The following is a 23,176-nucleotide window of genomic DNA, read 5'->3' as shown; positions in this document are numbered from 1 at the left end:
TGTTTAAGACGGAGATGAAAGCCAGTAGGATGTGGAGTAACCAAAACAGTGATGAAGAAACATGGATACCCATCCGTCAACATCCTTTCTCTCGTGATTACCAGATGTCTTTAAAACTTAACTAACACTCCTTAATTCCCCTGTGTGGTCACAGGGTTTATCCCCATGGCCTTAACTAAAGAGAAAATGAGGTGTTTGCGACTGTGTGTCTTTCAGTAGAATGGGGCTAGGGAACCAACAGTGTCTGCTACTGTTTACCTTTTTCTCTAAACTCTCATATAAAAATTGAAAGTCTCTGGTGAATTCAACCATATTAAAATAAACAACTGATTTATATCCAAAGGCAAATATAAGACACAAACGGAGAGACTTCCTGTTGTTGTTTTCTTGTGCTGGGGATAGAACCCAGGGCTCTGAATATGACAGGCAGATACTCTGCCCCTGAGGTGCGGCCCAGCCCTCAGAGAGTTGTTTGTTTGTTTTTTTTTTTAAAAAAATAAGACTTGTTTTATGAAATAAAGAAACCAGTAAATCAACACAAAGAGGCATTGCAGCCAACAAATATTAACAGATGCTCAACTCATTTAGTAAATAGGAAAGAACAGACAGAAATCTCTGTGAAATCACTTACCAGGTAGCCTAGGCTTTCAAAGCTGATAATGCCAAGTATTTTTAAGGCTATTAGAATGTGCAACCTTATAGAACACTGAACAATAGAGTCTAAAATTCTCTCATCACTTTGGAAAGCAATTTGGTGTGACTCAGGGAATCTGTACACTGATAATCTCTTTGGTCCATCTATTCCTAAGTACACCTTGGTATCTATGGATGCACTGGGAGGAAGGGTCTATCATCTCAAGCTGGTCCATTCAGGCACTGAAGAGTGTTGTGGTGACAAAGGGCTGACTAGGAGGCACCGCCTCAAGAAGCAGGCGTCCAGAGCGTCTGCCAACTTTAGCCTGTCTGGGAGAAGGGCAGACCATGCTTGGAGTGGGTCTGTCTGGCCTTGGAGGTGGAAGCCTTTCAAGTCAGCCAGGATTAGTGAGCCACACCCCAAATGACAGATGATAAAAGCCCATGGGATGTAGAAAGGTAGGACCTAGAATATGAGAGCTGAAGTCCCTATTTCTTCTAACAAAAGATTCTCAATTGCAGCCGAAGTGTTGGGTCCACCTTAATGGAGTTGAGTATACATTCAAACAGATTTTTAAAAAATTCATGTATTCATGTGAGCCAGGCACAAGAGAGACCCATCTGGAAATAACTCTATGTTCAGTCTGAGATGGAACGATAAGATAAACCTGGGAAAATGACATTCATGAACTGAAGAGTAATAAGACACGGCTGATGGATCGCCAGATGTCCTAGAATGATGAATGGAAGTCTTGGAACATTTGATCTGCATGTGTGAAGAGAAGAAAGAAAAACTAGATGACCTGTTATTCTGGGCCATGTGATTATATTGTTGACACCAAATAAGAATTTGGGGTGACTAAGATGAAGTTCTGTAATATCTGGTATGTTGATGTCAGTGGTAAAGAGGAAAGAAGGAGTCAGTGCTGAGAGGCATAGAGGGTATAACACCTTGCTTCTTATGTAATCGTCATGTGATTATTCCATTATCATCCTGTAAACACAGACAAATTTTATAGATTTTATATTAGGGCAAAGAAAAAGAGAAGCTTTTTAATATAATACAAAGCAAGAGGAAGAAAGTAATAAAATTATTAAAATGCAATTTATAGGACACAAAACAAAAAATACTCCATAGCTTTAATTAAGGGACACAATTAGAGGTATTAATGAAGGAAGATTTAAATAGTGTTACAGATTAGCAGGACCCATAGTTATAGACCTGTTCTTTGCCCTCAAAAGAAGATAAAAATGAATCTGCAAGAATCAGTTCTGTTGGAATAGCTTTGAAATTTTATAAAATTATTTCTAAGTTCTTCTGACTTTTTTTGACACTGGTTCTTATGTAACTGTGTTTACTCCCAAATGGAATGTAGACAAGGATGACTTTGAGCCTCTCATCCTCTCTTCTCTACCTCCTAAGTCCTAGGATCACACGTGTGTGTTCTTCTTGAAGAATAACGGGATAACCACACCCCCCAGAAACATGGAAAGGGAATAATAATGAAAGAGAAGGGCTTGTTCTGCCACGTGTTAAAACATATCATCCCAAACTTAATAAGGAGGTAGTGTCATACTAGGATCTATGACTCAGTGAAGGCTGAAACATATGCCAGGCTATAAAATAACCCATCATGGAAATGTGGCATTTTAAATCACAGTGGAAAGTTTTCACTGGCCAAATAATTGTCCTAAGAACACTGAAAGAATTATGGGTAAAATTTCTACTGTGTGCAATGGAGAAAATAAATTCCAGATGGATGACAGGATTAGGTATAAAAAGAAAAAAATGGTAGTCAATAAAAAGTCATACAATAATTATTCACTGGTGTTTTCTATTGGCCAGATCTGTAACGAGAAAGAGAACCTGCCCTCAGCTGGAAAGACAAGGTAGCCTAGTCCTACTAGCTTGAATGTCACCATCATAACCCCCATCAGACAGGCCCTCATCCATCGCCATCCCTCAGCCTTTCCTGCTAAGCTAACCATCTGCTACTCAACAGGGAGCCCCTCTTCCGCTAGACAAACCCTCCCCACCTTCAGACAAACATTCAGATGAATCAGTAGAAGCCCCATTTCTCTCTTCATTCTACTGTCTACTCAGTGATTCAACCATCTCAGCTCTCCCTGCTGTCTTGCACTGCTGGAAGGCAGATGAGCTCCCTCTTTAACATTAGGCTACTGAGGTTCCCCTGCCTAAGCAGCTTCATCACTTCATCCTCCTTTCACCTGTCACAGTGGAAAAGGGACTTCTCCCCACCCATTCCTGCTCTTGTCTTTCCAGGGTGCTCCCAAGTCAGCCCCCTTCCTCTTCTCCACCCTTCCAACTTGTGGCCCTTTGGGGATTATTTTTGGCTAGCCTAGCCATGGTAACCCTTTCAATCTTTGGAAATGAACTGGTTTATTTTTTTTTTTTTTTGCCTCACTTCTCATCTCTCTCATCCTTTACATTTTCTTGCTCTTCATAATGAAAAGATTTTGCTCATTGCACCTTATCTTCTACTTCTTTCTTAGCCCTCTCCATGTAGTGTTTACACAACCAGTCTCCCTACAGTATTATTACTCTTGATGCAAGTGTTGGATACTAGGTTCATTAGCAATCTCAAGGCCACATCTGAGTTGACCATTCAACCATATCCATCACTGACTGCTAAGCAGCCCTATCCCAACTCCCTCTCCCTCCATAGCTGCTGCAGTGACAACTCAACATTCTGCTTTCCTAGTTGCTTCTCTTCAATACTGGCTCCTAGTGCCCCCATGTGTTTTCCTCCTCACTGTTGAGACAAGTTTCTCTTAGCTGAGTCTGGAAACTGCCTTTCCTCTCTTCTCTTGCTTTTGCTGCTAGACCTATTCCCAGGATACGATTTTAATATCCAAACTTTGGCCTTGACCTTGTCTCTCCAAAGGCTATTCACTCACTCTGGTTGGGTGTTCTACATATACCTCAAGAACATGCAGAAAAGTTGAGCTCACGATTTCTCTCCAAAATTAGTCATCCTTTAAGATCCTTCCCTATATGAACAACAGCCTGATTTCCTCAGTTATATTTAACAGTGCCGGGGCCCTCCCTGACACATCCTGTCATCTTTGCCCTCATCCATCACCATCAATTCATGCTGGTTTAGCATGAAAGAATTCTACAGTTCATGTCTCTTCTAGACTCCTCGCCCTGCTGCAAGCTAACATCCTTTATCTCCAAAATGACTGCATACTTAACTGATTTTCCTTTTTCCACTCTTGACCTCAGAAAGCTATCCACCACACTCCCAATACTCCCTTTTCTCTAAGTACTCTATTTATCCATCAATTCTGACTTACATGCCACTCAGTGTCCTGGCTTGCTAGCCTAGCTTTTTCTTTGCTCATCATTCTCCTAGTATTATATACCCTTACCTGAGAGTTCTGATAATTTGAATGAATTAATTACAGGTACAGCTATTTAACACATTTATTTAATGTTCCCTGGATCACAAGCTTTGGATTTGGTCACATTTCCCTTTGCTAGTTGGTTAATCTTAATGTCAGTAACAGTCCCCTCATCACATGAATTAAGATATGTTTGTGGAGAGGGAAAGGGGGTTAGGAAGAAGCAATAAGAATTTTGACTCATTTTAAAAGCTGTAGAACTTTAAAGTTTGTACTTAAAAACTTTAAAAGGCAAGTGAAAATCTGTAGGAGGAGGGGGCCGCTTGTTCTTCCTGGCCACCTGGCTAGTTTAGCCCTGAAATAACCACACAGAATCTGTATTAATTAAATCACTGCTTGGCTTCTTATTAGCTAACTCTTACATCTTAATTTAACCTATTTCTAGTAATCTGTGTATCGCCGTGTGGCAGTGGCTTACCGGGTAAAATTCCCAGCGTCTGTCTCTGGAGGTTTCATGGCATTCCTCTGACTCTGCCTTCTTCCTCCCAGCAATCTGTTTAATTTTTCTCACCTACCTAACTTCTGCCCTGTCAAAAGGCCCAAAGAAGTTTCTTTATTAACTAATGAAAGCAACACAAAGACAGAAGGACCTCCTACACCAAAATTCCTGCAAAAACAAAAAGACTAACAGTCACCAAAAAAAAAAATTTGTAAACTATGCAAAAACAAATGTGTCTTTACAAAGGGATAGTAGTGACAATGCCATAAGATAAAGATGAGCAAACATGAAGACACATACAGGAAACTGAGCACGGGGTGTAGAGAGCATGCTCCTAAAAAGAACCAATGCAAATGACTAATTAAAAGTGGAAAAAGTTCTGCTTTCCAGTATTCTAAAAATGGCACATATACTTAATTTTTTAAATAGTCAGTGTGGGAAGAAATCAGGCCTAGGCATATTCTTCTGTTAGGAGCCCAGACTCACACAGACTTTCTGGGAGGCAATCTGGTAATATGTGTCAAAATCTCTAAAAATAGGATCTACTTAGGCCTAGTAAATTAATTGCCACAAATTTTCTTGAGGACACAAGCAAAGTTGCATGCAGACTCTTTTGTATAAGAATGCCCATCAAGAAAGCTGAAACTGTGAAATTTGCCAGAACATGGATGGAACTGGAAAATATTATATTAAGTCAGGTGACCCAGACTCAGAGTTTCAAATATTGTATGTTGTCTCTTGTATATAGCTCTGAGTTCCTAATTTTTATGTGTGCATTTTTGTGGCAGTGAGTTTTGGTCAAGGTAATGACGCTCCAAAGGAGCCCACGAGAGTGGAAAGGTGGGTTTTAAGTAAGGAACCCAGGGAGGTGAACGGGGGCACTAGAAGCATAAAAACACACAGGCAAGTGCAGAGAGATGGGGGGAGGGGGGTCAGCAACAAAGAACATATGACCATCTTGTAAGAAAACCTGTACTTTGTGTGGTAATTATAAAATGCATGTTTAACTCCATGATATCCACAACAATGAAATTTTCCAACAGCTTTACACTCAATAAAAAGAGAGAGTTATTATGACCACAATACAGTCACATGCTTCCAAGTGGCCATTAAAATGTTTGATCTCAAAAGAACATTAGAATTTTAGGAATTTTTAAGGTCTATGCCTTTCTAGATATGAAAGAAAGTAAAATACAGCGTACACAGTATAGATTAATTTTGACAAAAAGTAAATTCAGATTTTATATTTAAAAGATGTAAATGCAGCTATATTCCCACACATTACTGGAAAGCTATCTTTGGATTTGGGTATGAGTAATTTTGTTCATCCTTTTTTAAGATTTTTGTTTTATTCATTTTTTCATTTTTTATTTCTATTTTCCCTTTTCACCCTTTTATTGAAAATTGATTCTTTTCTCATATACTATATCTTGATTGCACTGTTTCCCTTCCTTCTACATCTCCCTGATCCTCCATACAGATCCACTCCCTTTCCGTCTCTGATTACAAGCTTCTATGAGATAGCAAAATAACAAAAAAAAAATAAAATAAAATATAGTGATACTTTACAAATATTATCAAAATTGTACAAGGCAAACCAAAAGAAGGAAGGAAGCCCAAGAGAGGCACAAGAATCAGAGACCCACTCATTCGCACACTCAGGAGTCCCATAAAAATACTAAACTGAAGCTATAATATATCTTAACAGAACGTGGTGCCGACCAGAAGATCTTTTTCTATATTCTCAATATCAACCAATTATATGCATCATGACCATAATGAGAAAAACTTAAATAAATTTTAATTTGACAATGGGGAACTGATTGCAGCATGTGGCTGAGGCTCTATCCAGAGAAGCATAGCATGATGATTAAGAATATATGCGCTGAAGTTCTGAGACAGGTGTTCCGTTCCCTCTTTAGAACCTAAGAGTGTATGACCTTGACCAAGTTACTTAATTCTCAAAGCTTCACTTCCTTTATCAGCATGGAGATAATACACACTAGGCAGAGTTGTTTTGTAGCTTAAGTGAAATAATCTATGTAAAGTTTCGATCAAAGAATAAGCACTTAGTAAGAATACCTGCTTTTATTATGCTGAAGTATAAATAGATCTGGTAATGATTTACATGAATTCTTCATCTTCTAAAGGCTTATAAGTGGAAGTTTGGGGAATCATTTTCTTTCTGGCTCAGCATCCTCCAGCCTGTTGTGAGAGGATGCTGGAATCAACCAGAAGATGCTGAAGGAAAGACTGGCCTATTATAGAAGCAATCTCAAGAAAAGTGTGCTCATTAGGGTGAAATACTGGCATAAGCCATGCATCAACCTCTTCATCCAACCAACAAATGGATATTACACATCTACCCAGCAAGGGATTAAGAGACTCAGCAGCAAAATGAGTCAGCTGATTTATTGGAGCAAGATGAGGTTCTTCTATTTGGGCACATGGTTACTGCTGGATGAAGGAATTAAGAAACCAAGGAAGCATTTTATAAAGTTGGAGAACACTTGGCAGGGCCCAGGAGCTGAGTTGTTAAAATGATGGCAAAGCCATTTTTTATGCATCAAATCACAACCTAAAGTAAGCTGGAGCCTACCTACTTAGGTTCCCTGTGCCCAATCAGGTTCACTTCACCAGTAGGCTTGCTCAGTGAGTGAATGAGAAGCTGTCAGTCAAACCCAACCCACTGTCTAATTTTGAATACCAAGTTTTATTAAAATACACCCATATTTATTCATTTACAGATTTTCTGTGGCCATTTTTGTGCAAAGTCAAGAGATTGAAGCAGAGGTAGTATCAACCATCAGTCATGACATATAATGCCTAATCCTTTATAGAAACTTTGATAGACTGTGGTCTTGGTTAGTAGAACTGGAGAAATGATGTGGGAAGTGACATCAGGCTTACAACATTTTCCTTCTGCAGTTCCAGGAGCTGTTCCTCTTGAGTCCATCCAGGGAGGGCCCTTTGAGGAGAAGATCTACATCCAGTGGAAACCTCCCAATGAAACCAATGGGGTCATCACACTCTATGAGGTAAGGAAGCTCCTGTGCCGCTTCAGATAGTTCAGCTTCATTCAGTGGGCTACTTCAAGGGCGTAGAGGTGAGTGAGACACAACTTGGGCATATAGTTGGGCTGTTTTGATTATCCCAAAGACAAATACATGTGGATATGCCTTGCATTGATATTATCGTGGTTAGGAGTGATCTCTTCTACAAATGGGTCAATAGTTTAAGGCATCAGGTTGTCCTGATGTAAAAGAGAAAGACCTGGAAGACAGAAGCTAAAGTTTGTATGGAAACCACAGTGCTCATGGCAAATCACCATATATATATATATATATATATATATATATATATATATATATATCACGCAAAGCATATTATATCAGTAGCCAACTGGTAGTTCCTAATCCTCCCACCCATCAACAAGGTTTTTTTCTTATCATACATGAAATAGATCATATTCAGGAGGAGCACACCCATCAAGCAGACACCTGAAGATGATAAACCAAGCTCTCTAGAGGTCTGTTGGAGAACAAAAACATAACTATCTCCCCAAAGGCTGATAATCTAAGTCAAGAACCAGCATGTGGGTAAAATTGCCTTACCTATCATTTATGTATTCTGAGACAGCATGAGTTTCTAATACTGGACAAAGTAGAAAACAGAGCGATAAAGATGAGGGGCCCGGATGCTGAAGTTAAAAATGGTATACATTGTGTCCTAAAAGCTGGTCCATAGTCTCAGGTCCTCCTTGGTAAGCTCCTCCTTTCTTCTGACCTGATCCCTCATCTATAAGACGTAAGTGCAAATCACTGTTTCAAACTACAACACATCACTCCCAGGCTGAGACGTGAAACCTAATCTGCTCAGGGACTCATGCCACTAAGCAACCATGCAGAGACAGGCACCTGCAAAGTGCTTGGAAGGGAACTAGGCACAGTGTAAAGCTTTTTTGAGTCAAAGATCAGGGTTGATCTAATGCACCCATAAGCTTTCTAGAGACATGGATGATCCTCGGATATCTATGAAGCAAGAGGTTATCAGCATGTACAAAACACCTTGTCTCACTGGACACCTGGTTTCAAAGATCTATATAATGTCCTCATTTTAGAAAGTTATTTCGGGGACCTTGGTACAGCTCTCAGGATTAACACTTGGAAGGAGAAATACAAGCACAATAATGTCTATGATCCTTCTTGGGCCACAGAGAAAAATCTTTCCTTCTGTGTTTATTCAAAGAGAAACATTCATATTGGCACATTTGACTAGGTAGGGAATAGTCAAAATATTGTCTGAAACAAAAATCCTATCAATTCACAGTTGTGTGTTTTTCATTGTAGAGACCACAATCAGAGAGAAATAGAGGAAGGGAAGGAAAGAGACAGAGACAGACAAACTGACATGGAAATTTATTGTTCATAGCAGCTTGTTTTTCATACAGCAGGGTAAAGATCCATGATTTAGAGAGTGATGGTCCTATCACGTGAAATTTCTCCATTGTAGAAGCATACACATTCAGAGTTCATGGACCAGCAACACCGAAAAGATTTTAGAAACCAACATAAGCTAATTTACCATCTCTTATTAACATTTAATTTAAAAAGATATAATTCCAAAGCTACAAAAGGATATCATTTCAGAATAAAAGTCTCTGAAATTGAATGAATTTAGCTTTATGAATAGCTCATAGTAATTGCCTTATTTTTCTCATTCAAAGTGATGACAGCTTGGTCATGAAAGGCTCTGCTTCTTGCACTTACCTGCTCTTGGAAAGCCCTAGGTTCCACTGTTTTAAAAGCATGCCTGAATCTCCGCATAGACTTCTTTCTCAAGAGCTCATCAGCTTTTATATCATAGGGCTGTGCATTGCTCTGGACCAGCAAAGCAATACTTGACATTCTGTGATCAGACTAAAGAAACAGATGGACAGAGAAGTGGCCCAAACACAGCTGTGAGTGAGATATGTGGATTTGTAACATCTGTGTGAGGTACAATCTCTGGAGCCCTTAGACACAAGGTAATAGGAAGATGGAGAATCTTGTCTGGCTTATTTGTTTATGAACCCAGTGCCATGTGGAGACTCAAAGACCTGAATTAATTTCCATAATGGACTCTTCTAGAGATGGCTCTGTGGCGATATTTTCAAGTAACTCTGTGGGCTATGATTATAGAGAACCAAGGCCAGTAGATTGCTACTGACTGACATTTCTGTGAGCCATTTGAGAACACACCAAAACTCTTGGGGGATTCTGTTTTTGTGTGTCTAGTCCATTGTATTCCGTGTGTAAGCATGACTGTGACGGTGCATGTCACAAGCTAACGAGGACAAAGCATGGTAAGAATGTTAATGTGGAGGTCAGGCACCAGACCAGAATCCAAGTTTGCCTCATTACCGGTGTGAGGACTGTGATACATCGGATATTCCCTTAGGACTGCAGGCTTCTCGACTGGCAAAAACCTTGAAAAATAGTAATGTAATTTACTAGATGAGGTTGCTGCAAGGTTCATATTAAATACGTACTTAGCACAGTCTTGGAATTTAGAAGTAATGTGTTATCTATTAACACTGCATAGAAATGAGGAAGTTGAGGGACAGAAATGTGACAGACATGTCACGCGGTCATCAGCCAGGATGGCATATCCTGTCTCCTGAACTCAGGAGAAGCCTCTGATAAAACATAGTGTGACTCATGGACCAGCACTGCCTGGGAACTTCAGAAATGCAACGCACCAGGCCCCATCAGTACTTCCTGAGCCACAGCTTCCAGTGTAACCAGACCCTGATAGATTTATAACAACTGAGAAGAGCTTTCCTAAACACGTGGGATTTTAGAAAGTTCTTGCTGTTAACAGAAGAGCATGCACTCTTAAGCAGAGAGAGGTGGGGTTCCCTCCACAATGAGCTCAAGCTAGCCTTGTCCCTGAGAACAAGCAGTAGACCTTGCTTTTAGAGACATCTATTGTGAAATATGTGTTTATGAGGCAATTTCCAAATTTAATTAGATGAAACCAATTTGCTTTTTAAAATTAGGATCTAGCTGTAATTTCCAGAGAGGAATCCATAAATTACAAAGCACTCTCTTCTAGCCTCAAAAAAAAAAAACCCTAATATTTTGTTACAGAGAAAAAACTAGGGTGACACAAATGGAAGAGAAATTCGGATTTTCTGTGCCTTTCTATATACAACCCAACCTCAACTCACCAAAGCCAAAGCCAAAGCATGCACACATGTGCGTGCACACACACAAACCCACACACACACATGAGAGAGAGACAGAGAGAGAGACACAGAGAGAGATAAAGAGAAAGACTAGTTCCCATTGCTGAAACCATGTATCTTAAACAAAGTGGGTCCAAGCAGTGCTCCAACAAAATTTCTTCCCCTTTAAATCCACATCACACAGCAACCTCTGGAGTTATCCTTAAACAATCATGTACCCCCCAAATCCGAGCGGCTTTGATTAAGTACCATTCTGTCTTTGAACTCTGGCCTCCATTTTATAATCTGACCACACTAGAGGTGAAGAATCTCAAGCTACAGAACCATGGCATTTGAACTTCAGTCAGCAAGATCCTCCACTGGTAACTCCCGTACACAGTTGAGCATACCAAGCTCTGTTCTGAAAGGTATTCTAAAATTCCACCTTTTGGACCTTTAGAAGGAGGCAGTGGAAGTAGTGAAAGAATTACAAACTCATCTGGAAACATCTGCGTGAAGGAAGCATGGCAGTCGTTGCATGGAAGATATGGCTGTGTGCTGAGGAATGCTCTTTACGGTGGGCTCCAAAGAGCCAAGTATTTTCATCAACAGTGTAGAAATCTTGCTATTCACACAGATTTTACGTCTGAGTGGGATTCCAAGGTTCATCAGTCAGGACCTAGATGTGAAAGAAGGACAGGGACAACCAGAATTCCTCCAACCCAGACCATGACAATAGCCAGAATGAGGTCACTTAGGGCAAAAACCTGTCAAGCAATTGTCTCAAAGTTCTTCAATAAAATCACTGAGAGACAAACTGCTCAGAGCTCATGAAAAATAGTAATCAATATGTGTTTTTGTTCCAATTCAATTAATTGTGCTCATCTCTGCCCCAAAATAAAATTCACACCACATGAGGGAATTGGGCCAGAAGATGTTACACTTGCAACTGGGTTAACGAAGTGTGAAAATATTTAAAATTCAGACATATGAAACAGAAGTAAGCCTTTCTGTTTAGCAGTCAAAATCACCAAGTTTCTAATTACAGAGTATAAATCTGAGAAGCTTAAAGGGAATGAGAAGACCCTAATGAGGCAGGAATGGGTGTCTTGATTATACTAGACTTGATTGACATTTATCTTGCAAGCTATTCTAGGTACCCAACATTCAGTTAAGCAAAACACAGACTTTGCCTCAATAAAACAAGGCAGCATTGCTGTGTGGGAACGCCTTTAAAAGGTATGATAGGTCGGAGAATTGTCAATATTTTTCCAGCATACAGATGGCTGGATTCAGTCTGAACATAAAGCAGGGACTCCGGAAATCAACATAGTAGAATGCACTCCAAGACGGCAGCGAGTTCTGAGGCAGAGGAGCTTTGAGCAGGATCGGAGCGAACAGCAACTTTGATGGAGAGAGGTAGCCAGCTGTGTGTAAGATCAGGGTTAAGGGCTCAAAGAGGAGGCTTCTGGACCTGGATGCATGCACACACCACCCTCTCCCCTTTAACTTGAGCACAGTGAGTACTTAGGCCCCACCAATACTGGGCTCTCATGTCTATGGTCCACAGAGGAACATTGGGAAGGATGCAATATGGTCCAGATGGACAGGAGGTAGGAAGGGATCCACTGAATCATGACTAATACAACCCTAAGCCCGAATTCGAATAATTTAAGACAGATCTGTGTTAATTAGGATATAAGATTTCCATAATGCAGACCACTATGGGGTCTGGTAAGCCAGGCTGGTAACTAGATAAAGAAACCTCTTGATTGTTTTGAATTGCTAATGACAGAAATATGAACATTATCTGTTATCCCAGATGCTGTACAGAGAATCCACAGAAAGTTCTATCATTTCTCCTGCCCAAATAGTCCCAGGTCAGGCCTAATGGCCCCATTTCCACCAAGCCTATTCTGAGTGCCATCTGATTCCTGGACCATTTAGTGGCTCTTGTCTGCACCCAACCATACCCCACTCCCAGTGCACTGCCAATTTCATCATGCCAACCATGTTCCTTGACCTCCCCTGCATTTTAGGACACTGAGTCATCTAGCCTCTGCTTGCCTCTTCTATTTGAGTTCCAGTTAATTGCTATGTCCCAGCTCCCCAGCCTTCCATCACTTTCTTAGGCTCCCCAAGTCTCCTGCAACCTTTAGAACGCCATCCTTCCTGACTTTTTACCCTTGTTAGGTTTTGTTCCTCCTGTTCTTTACTTACAAGAGGATTTGCTCTCTACTTCCCTCTTTGTGCCAGACTGATTCTTCTTGTTTACGTTTTAGCCACTTGCTTTTTTAAATGCTCTTCCACAGACCACACTCAATTTGATTATGTACCACGCTGTAGCCTTATCTAAGCCCTTGGACTTTTAGCACAATGAGTTATGGGCTCTGCGATGATTAATTTTCTGTGTTATCTTGGCTAGGTCACAGTGTCTAGAAGTGTGGTCAATCATTACACTGCACACTTTTGTAGAAGTGTTTGGGGTGAGATTAACTAGACAAGTTTACTGTGGATAAACCAGATTGACTTATATAATATGAATAGGGCCCCCGCCAATCAGGTGCTGATTAAATCCCGAGTGCTGGGATTAAAGGCATGCACCACCACTGCCTGGCAGAAAGGAACCTATTTTTTTTTTATCACATTTTGAACCCTTGAAAAATGTATGTAAATAAATAATGAGATAGTTACACCAGTGAGTGGATAGCTAGATAGGTTTCACTGCAGTCCAAATAGCTAAGGAATTCTTTCAGAGGGTCCTAGCTGTGTGATTTGAGTGTATTTGTTTGCCTGTTAATTTTAAATTTATTGAAGAAACTTCAATGAAGATGATACAAGATGTCAAATAAGCACAATGCAAAATAAACCCAACCTCTACTATCCTATTAAGTACCTGCTAAAAAAAACACAGCCTGGACCATTGCTTACTCCATCTTAGTGGGCTAGCCTCTACCTGCTTCTGATGCAAGACACTGAAGCCAACTTATTCCTTATTCATAGATAGATGCAAGGTGCCTATGCTCTTAAAGGCTTAAATTTTGAGAAGCCCTTGTTGGCCTTCCCCCCCCCCCTCAAGATTACTGCATGAATAGGGTATGCAGTATTGGCAGACACACTGGGAGACAGCATTGCATCACCATCCCTTTATGTTTGATAATTGCCTCTTATAACTCAGATGCAGTAGCCCACCACAGACTTTATTTATGACACTTCCTCCTCTCCTAGATAGCAGAAATTGGTTCTATTGTTTTTCATAAAATTAAGAAAGATACACATGCACACAACACATAATATTTGCCCAGAGGTATTTCCTAAATCTTAAAAGCCAGGGCTCTGAGATGTCTGGGAGCCATTTCTTATTTTAGATCCCCCAGCTCATCACTCACTCCTCATAGGATGCTTCCTTCCAGAAACTTTAGACATGTAGGCATCTCTGGGTAGATGCCATAGACAGGGCACGGTGTCTGAGTATAAGAGGCAGGATGACGGGTATGTTACTAGGAACAGCTCTGCTTGAAAAGGCTGATTTCTGACTCTCAGAGTCTTGAAGGAAGGAGACGTGTGCTGAAGTAAGTTGCATTTATGCATGTAGGTTCATTATTACCACCTGTCACTCCCCTGCAAGATACCAATGGTGCCTATATATTTGCCTTGGGTGCTCTGTTTTATTCTATTACAACATGGGTATCTGTGATGGAGCCGGGGAACATGGTGAAAGACATCATTAGATGTCTAGCACATGTTACTTAAGAACAGAAACTCATTCTCCAGGCAATAGGTTTTCCAGAAGAGACATCAGTCATTCAGTTCAGCTGTAAACATGGGAATGCAGTGTAGACATGCAAGTACATCTGTGTTTGAGTGTTGGTGTGTTTGTGGGAGAGTTTATATTTTGTGAGTTTATTTTGTGTGTGCTGGTGTGAGTATAAATAAGTATGTGTTCACATCTGATGAGGCATCTGTGATTAGTGTTTACCCTTATACCATACTCAGCTTCCTAACTCCTTCCCTAGAATTGCTCCAGCTCATGGTAGAGAGGACGGTAACCTCTTGGGAGAGCTGCCCCGTCATCTCAAGAGGCTCCCAGTTGTAGCTCATGGACTTCTTGTCATAATATCATTCAGACATTTGCTTCGAGGAAATTTTAGATTAAAGAAAAAAATCTCCAGGAGAGATGAAGGATGAACATGAACCATGATCTTATCCCTGTATTTGCCAAGGGTGGCCTCTTTCATGCTTCTTATATGGAACTGCATTTTGATGCACTGCGTGGGACCAGAACCTTTGTAGGGGACCCCTGTGTACACAGTCACATGACTAGTGAGGGACACTTCCCCTGGTGGCCATGTCCTTTTCAATACACTGCCCAGAGGCAGTGTGTAAGTTGCTGAGAATGTCTTTAAACATCGTAGGTTGTTCTCTTTTCATGTCTGATGTTTTACCACTCACTTCTATGGAATTCTGCCAGTCTGGGAGTGCGGCTTTGCTTTTAAATGGCTGCGTGGTGTTTCTGTTTGGGTCAGACTCCTTTAGTGTTCAGGACATAAATGAATGGGAGCTGCAAGTTTTCATCTTCTATCAGGACAGGTGGTAGCTCCGAGCCCCTGGAGGCTGGAATTCAAATTTGCCATTGATTCCAGCTTATCTCTGTCATTGTTTAGGAAATAGCAGATGGCTTTTCTTCTCCTCCCCAACACAATTGGATCTTTTCTTTTCATTACTTTTTACTTTGCTCTTAACTTGGAAGAAGTAATTCCATTAAAACTGGCACCAAAGAACAGAACTTTGCTCTAATTTCTTGTGATTTCAATGCATGTAGACACATATATACAGACACATAACACATGAACACATAGTCATACAAACATCTGGATGATTAGGCACACACATATAGAATATGCATGTACATGCTTATATGCACAAACACATATATATGCATGTATATATGATACATGTATAATAGACAAGCACATGCAAACACACAAACAGATACACTTGCATATACATAGAGATTTGTATGTTCATACATATGCATATAATGCATGCATGTATATATCTATCAATCTATCTATATATGTAGATATGCATACACATGCATGCCTGCATACCATGTCCTTCAATTTGTCATAAAGGTGCTCATGGCTTTCTTGATTTCTTATTTTGTTCTAGGCATATTATTAACATGTGTCTTTTACTGAAAATCAGATTGGGAATTATTCAGTTAGGAAAATTAAATTATTCACTTTTGCTTTTCCATTGGCAAATGATGTATTGGAATTAGTCCTCCTCTAGTTTGGGTCTTAGTTTCCACATTTATTAACTAGGAGATTTAACCAGTAGACAGAGGGGGTCTTGCAGGCCCTGACATAACCACTTGAGGGCCAAAAATTAGATTAATGCTACTCCTAGTTTCATGAAGCCCTTTCCTTATTCTTCTATGTGTGACCTTTTTGTTCATTCTGTATGTGATATTCTTATTTATCCATTCATGCATAGCAGGTCCTTTATTAGACATGCAGAATTTTCAAGTACCTTTCATATACTTATTATCTACAGAAGTCCATGTATCTATTTATATCTTTTCAACTCATCCTTCTGCCTCTTCCAGTGTTCTGAATGCTCTACATAATATTTTCACATTTTATATAGCTTTATAATAAACATTTCTCTGTAATCATTTGAAGTATTTTCATTCTAGGTTATATTCCTAACATGCCTTCCTATTGATGACTATAACTGTAGTTCATTCCCCTTGACTGCTGTCTATTAGTCCATCATTTGAGTTATTAGAATGTACATTGCACACACAAGGGATTGCTCCTACGAGGTTATTTTTATCAGTGTGCTGGAGTGAGCACCATCCATTCAGGTCAGGTAACACAGGACTGAAATCTTAGCTATTGTTAGTAACGAGGCAGGAGGATCACAAGTTGAAGGTGTTCCTGGTCTAAAGAGTGAGTTCACAGTCAGTTTGGGAAACATAACTAGCTCAATGGTAGATCATTTGCCTAATAGTCATGCAGTCCCAGGTTCGATCCCCAGTACTAACAAGAGTACCACTATACATTACTTCTATTTATTCAAGTATGTGTTTTGTCCTGGGTGTGAATCTAGAAGATGGGTAATGTGTTATAGTTAACTATGCCCCCAAAAAGCCAAACAATTTTCTGAACTAGTTTAACCAGTTAACATTATTTTAAGCAAAATACAAACACCATGATGACTTTTGGAGCCTTTTTCTTTTGATATTGTCATGCTCCTTTTGGCCAGGTAAGTGTCAAATGGCATCTAGTTGCTTCTCCCCATATAACCCCAAGATCATAAATAATCCCGAATAAGGCTGAATCTCCGCCTTTCCTTGTTCATCTGTATTTCATTCTCTATGAGATTTCTACTCTTGCCATTTGCCTTTAAATTAGATTGCACACTCCTTTCTCTTGCTATGTGATGCATTTCAGAACATATTTTGATACTTATCCTCTTAGTTACCCACATAGCTTGATACGTTTACCCTCTGTAAGTATATTTATTATCTTTTTCAGTCTTGGATTGTCTTAGTACAAGTCTCTGTTCCTGACAAGTCCTTCTCTAACCTGTAGACAGAAGTTTCTGTCCTGCCTGGTCCTGCAGCCATTTGGTTCCAAAGAAACACACAGAAAATTATATTAATTATAAACTTCTTGGCCTATTAGCTCAGGCTTATTACTAACTAGCTCTTATAACTTAAATTAACCCATAATTCTTATCTATGTTTAGTGGCTTGGCACCTTTCCTCAGGAAGCATTCTTATCTTGCTTCCTCTGTGTCTGACCAGTGACTGATTCTCTGCCTTTCCATTTCCTAGAATTTTCTTAGTCTGGTTGCCCCACCTATACTTCCTGCCAGGCCAATGAGCATTTTATTGAGCTAATACAAGTGACAAATCATTTCAGTGTACAAAAGCATTATCCCACAGCAGTTCCCCTTTTTTTTCTTTTCAAAATAAGTCTACCCTAACCCAAGTCAAGAAGAATAATTTCCTGTATTTCTACTAATATGTGTAAGTTTTGCTCCTGAGATAGGTGTTTTACCCATTTGCAGTTACTTTTATATATGGTGCAAGATGGAATATACAGTGTGCTTTTTCCAGTGTGGAATAAATACTTTAGTTGAGTCATCTCAGTTTACTTTACTAGCTGTATATCTAGTTTACCCCTAAATTCTTGATATGTTTTATATTTTCTTCTGTGATTTCTGTCTTCCACTGGCCTCAATAACAACCACACATGTCCAAAATTATTATGGTGCCACGTTTAACCTGAATCTCTGATAGAGCACATCCCTCTGCCTCATCCTTCAGAATATATTCTTGCCCCAGGGGCTTTCATTTTAGAATCTACTCATCAAATTTAATGAAAACATCTGCTGTCATTTTGATTAGAATAGCATTGACTATGTAAAACTATATGCGGGTAATTGACATCTTTACAATATTAAATTTATCTATATTTAGGCTAGTTTTAATATCCCCCTTACTTTTATTACCTTACTTATAGAGGTGTGTTGTGTTTCACATAAAACCAGAACTGCCTACTTTGGTCAGAAGGAATTGTGCTTCTCACTCTTATTTCCTTGTAGTCTCCATGGCCATCTCTTCTGCCTCCGTTTATTATGCTCAGAGCTCTTGGTTGTCAGAAAGCTCATGTGCCTACTCTTCATTGGCCAACTCATTTTACTATACACCTTTTACCTTCTCGGAAAGACCCCCTCTAATTGCCCTAAAATGAGACTTCCCCCTGCACAATTGTTTCTCATTCCTATATAATATGCCATAATTTATCATTATAGTATATTTATTTTTGTCTCCCTATATTATAATTGCTGTGCTGTGAAGATAAGACCTGCATATGTAATATTCACCATAGGAAAGAATGCAATTCCTTATGTGAGACCCACTGATTGCAAATGTGATTTGTTAATGCATGAGGATTGGAGTTTTTTCTAGTGATAGCCAAGCTTGCAATAGCTTCATTCACAGACACGACCTGATAGGACCATGTGAAATTTCAAGGGTCTATATCAGATTTTTTAGCAGTAATCTTTAATGGCATGTATGATACCCAAATGACCAACAAGTTTGCATTTAACTCATGAAATTCAGTTTCTTAGCCACAAACTTGCTAAAGCTCTGGGTCTTTGTTTATACCTCTGTTCCATATCCTAGAACAGTACCTGCTAAAAACAGACACTCAGTAAATAATTGCTTGGTAGATAAAAGTGCACTTCAAACTTGAACCAAATCTCCTCCCATAAGATTATTTAATGAGTCTGTTCATGTCTCTGTGTGTACATGTGTGTGCAAGCATGCCAGGAATGAATGGAGGACAGAAGTTGACTTTGTGTGTTCTTTTCTACCTCTCTCTACCTCCGTGTGGATTCTATGTTTGTTTGTTACTGTGTTTCTTAGTGAACCTGGAGCTCACTGATTGGCTAGACTGACTGGCCCAGCAGCTCTGGGGAGTCCACCTGTCTTCCTCTACTCTGGTGCTAGGATACCACCCATGTGTCACCATGCCCAGAAATAGGTGGTAGAATCTGAATTTAAGACTTAGTGTTTGCATAGCAGACATATCACCGACTGAGCCATCTCCTCATCCTTCACAGCTTAATGTTTTTTTAAACAAATAATTTATTATCTAAGAATCTTAGTGACATTCTAACATCACATCCTGACATGCGGAGAGGGAGTGGAAAGTCACTCCTATGTGTGTTCCTTTGCACACCAGCATTTTATAAACAGATTCATTTTCTTTCTGGACACCATCAATTTGCAGCATCTCTGATATGTTGATGATCACATTTTGACTTTTCACCATGTCCAACACATTTCCATTTCTGTGTAATCCTCTTTATCTCATTTGATGGCTCTCTGGCAACACAGGCTATGCCTTACTTTGTAATCACTTTATTTGGGATGTGTCAATTGATCTTTCTAGGATGTAGAACAGAATTGGGAGACATAGGAGTGAACTTCTCTTTAAACAGCTGGTGAGGAGAGTCTGACTCCTGCTTTCCGTCCCCCTCTTATAGATTTGTCGGCAGCAAGCAGAAGCACTCATATGCCTCCCATTGATCGCAAAACTCTGCTCAAAATAATAGCTCTCTGTGTTCAATAGAAATGGATCTAAGGGAGGAGAGTAGAACAATATGTCCAGATTGGGATGGAAATCTATACGCTCAAGGTTAGGAGACTGGACATAGATTGCTCCTTGTTTGAAAACTTAGCTTTCAGATTGTTATTTCCTAAAAGAAGGAGATGCATGGATGGCGTAGATGTGTACTCACTGTCCCTAATACCTATTCCCACATAAATGCCAATAACCCACCAGGGAATGCTCTTCTACAGAAACTGCCGTGGCCTCTGGACTCCTCTCAATGTCAAGACACTAGAGGTGCTTATTTCCAGTCAAATGAGCTTCGGCATTCAGGATACAGCATGGCTTCAGAGCCTTGGTGGGTGGCGGTGAAACGCTAAAGTTGTCAGTCTGTCTCATAGAATTTCGTTTCTCTTTGTGTTTTTATTGTTGTGTTTTAATTTTAAAATATTATATAATGTGTCCTGGCATTTTTGCCTGCCTGTATGTCTGTGTGAGGTGTGTATGTGTGTGTGCGTGTGTGTGTGTGTGTCCTCGCACGTGCACACACACACACCCGCCGACTGCGGAGGGCTTCTAATCCCCTGCACCTAGAGTTACATTGTGAGCCACAATGTCAGTTCTGGGAATTGAACCTGGGTCCTTTGCAAAGGTATCCACTTCTTTTAACCCTTGAGCCTTCTTTCCAGCCCAGCCCATGTGTTCTTGGTACTAATTTGTGCATAGCTTTTCTGGTCTAAGCCTATTTGCGTTTCAAACACTTTTTGCAATAGTTATAGTCTTTATGGACATTGTCATAATACCCTCAGGGACCTGAGAATTATGGACCAAGCAAATGAGACAATATAAAACCCTTGTAAAGCTCCCTAGACACTGTCGTCTACCCTGAGCTGTGGATGTCCTGTCAGCTGTACACTGAGACAAGGCCTGCACATGTCGGGATCAGAGTCATTTCAATGTGGAGATTAGAATCAACACAGAGAGTCCGTGGGATCAGAGGTATTAAAATCAAATTGGGCAAATGGTGCTGTTCTCGAGGTTGTTAGAATCAACACAGAGAGGCCGTGGGATCAAAGGTATTAAAAACAAATTGAGCAACTGGCTGTGGTTTCTGAGGATCAACCTACTCACAAAAGGGCCCAAGCCTGTGTGTGGAGGTGCAGGAAGCATGTCAAGACCAGTTTTCCTTCGGTGACCTCCTAGAAAGGACCATTTGGGGCACGTTTCCCCCATCTTCCAGGCATCAAGACTAACCCGAACTGAAGTTTTCATTGGTCCTTTGACCTAAGTAGCATGTGGTTGAGATTTCCCAGGAAGGTATGACGAAGGTAAAATTAAGACCAGAACTGGAGAGCTCCCTTCACCCACAGCTGTTATGTCTTCTTACCAAGGTGTGCTTCTGCTCTTTTGGAGTCTTTGGAAAATGCCCATGGGACCTGACCCAGGAAAACAGCCATCATCCCCAGCGTTAGTCACTGTGGCTGTTACTTCGTGTGCTGATGTGATGAAATGCCCCAACAAAAAACACGAAAGGGGCTAAAAAGGGTTTGGTTCACAGTTTAACGATGCTGTCCATCAGGTAAGGGAAGTCAGAGCAGCAGGAGTCCAAGGTGGCTGGTCAGGCTGAGCGCACCATCGCATGGTGGGAAGGTAGAGTGATGGATGCTGCTGCCCAGCCACCTTTCTCCTTTGTGTTCAGTCGGGGAGCCCTGGAAGGGTGCTGCCCGCAGTAAAGGTGGCTCTTTCTGCCTTAGTTTACCACATCTAGTGAATCCATACAGGCATGCCCATGGGCTTGCTTCCTAGGTTATACTGGATCCTCTCATGCTGGCAATAGAAAGCCTCACAGACATGTTGTCAGTAATGATGCTCAGGGCTTTGCCCTTCCTTGCCTTCTGGGTCAGTGTGCTGTCTGCAGTCCTGGGACACAGTTCTCAGTACTGAAGCTTACATGTCTTACTGTGTAGAAGAAGGGAGTGACCTACGAGGCCTTTCTGAAGAAGAGGCTAGAAGAGAGAAAGCCCACCCTTGAACAGTTCACCCACATTCATCATGCCTGAAAAACCTCAGGATGTCTTAAGGACCTTGTAAGCGTACGCTTCTCTGTGTGCTCCTCAACTATACCCTCATTCCGTAATCTTAGCCTCCCTCGGATAATTTTTATAACCACATTACAGAAATTTGATATTAGAGAAAAACACCTATAATTTCCTCCCCACTACAATTATTTTGTCTTGTGTTTTATCTTTATTAATATGCATACATTTTCACCTAACAATAATTACATAAAATTTGTTATTGTAATTCTTCATTAAGCATTTTATCACAATCACGATGCCTTTAAAGTACCATAGAAACAGCTTATCTTTTTTAATGACGGCATAATTGTCCATTGAGTATGCATTCCAGAATTTACTTTCCCATTTCTCTATTGTTTTCCCATATTTCATATGATGAACCAAGGCTTTTGGTAGCATTGTATCATGATGGAAAAAAAAAACATGACCTTCAAATCAGATTAACCTGAATTCAAACTCTGTTACTAATATTACCCAAATATCTTTGAGGCAAAATGAACTTATTTGGGAAGTTAGTTTATTGGCTTAATGTATAAACTAGTGCCTAAGCAAAAGCAATTTTCAAACCCACAGTGCTGAAATATTGTAAGAGTTAGATATATTGCTGTAATAGCTACCAAGGAACCATTCAATGTCATAGCTGGCTTTTCTTCCTCCTCTGGGGAATGTGTTTTCTATATTGAACAACCACCCTTCCCTTCACACATACACAAGCACACGCACACACACACACACACACACACACACACACACACACACTCACAATTGCAGGGTTGAATGGGATGAATACTCTTTGTAACTCTTGGTACAGATTGCCAAATTGCTCTCCAAGTGCATTGCACCCCTATGAGCATGTGTTTTGAGTCTTGTGTTGAGCTTTTCTGCCAATCATTGAGTCTGGGAGGCAGGTCTTTGGCAGCCCACCAGAGATTTATGTCAGCTTTCATGATACCCTCGAGGAGGCTGCTGCATGAAGAGCTCATCACACACGTTGGCAGATCCGTTTGCACTCTTCAAGGACGTGCTAGGAACACTTGCCTCATCATCTCCGGCTTCCTCCCTCTTCCTTGTGCCCGAAAGCAGAAAGTAGCATTCTGGTTCCCAGGAGTAACCCGGAGCACCCTGACACCCCATGAGATCTCTGGGGTAGGTAGCCCAGGCTAGGTCACTACAGCATCTGCCATCAACTTCCCTGTGCTACAGCACCAGGTGTGCCTGTCTGTTGCCCTTGCAAGGCTTCTGTGAGCTCATCTCA

General features: G+C 40.5%; 1 protein-coding gene across 13 annotated transcripts in view; it reads left to right on the top strand.

Annotated features, from left to right (window-relative positions):
* Positions 1 to 23,176, top strand: part of Ptprt (protein tyrosine phosphatase receptor type T) — a 1,058,455-nt gene that overhangs the window by 687,995 nt on the left and 347,284 nt on the right. For all 13 annotated transcript variants that reach the window (XM_075962946.1, XM_075962941.1, XM_075962945.1 and 10 more), the window contains exon 9: positions 7,427 to 7,536. In XM_075962946.1, coding sequence (XP_075819061.1) covers positions 7,427 to 7,536 — 110 coding nt within the window. The remainder of the gene's footprint in view (positions 1 to 7,426; positions 7,537 to 23,176) is intronic.

Source organism: Microtus pennsylvanicus, chromosome 2 (genome assembly GCF_037038515.1).
Source record: "Microtus pennsylvanicus isolate mMicPen1 chromosome 2, mMicPen1.hap1, whole genome shotgun sequence".
Lineage (NCBI taxonomy): Eukaryota > Metazoa > Chordata > Mammalia > Rodentia > Cricetidae > Microtus > Microtus pennsylvanicus.
Note: the sequence above shows the minus strand (reverse complement) of the source record. Positions and strands in the feature narration are given on the sequence as shown.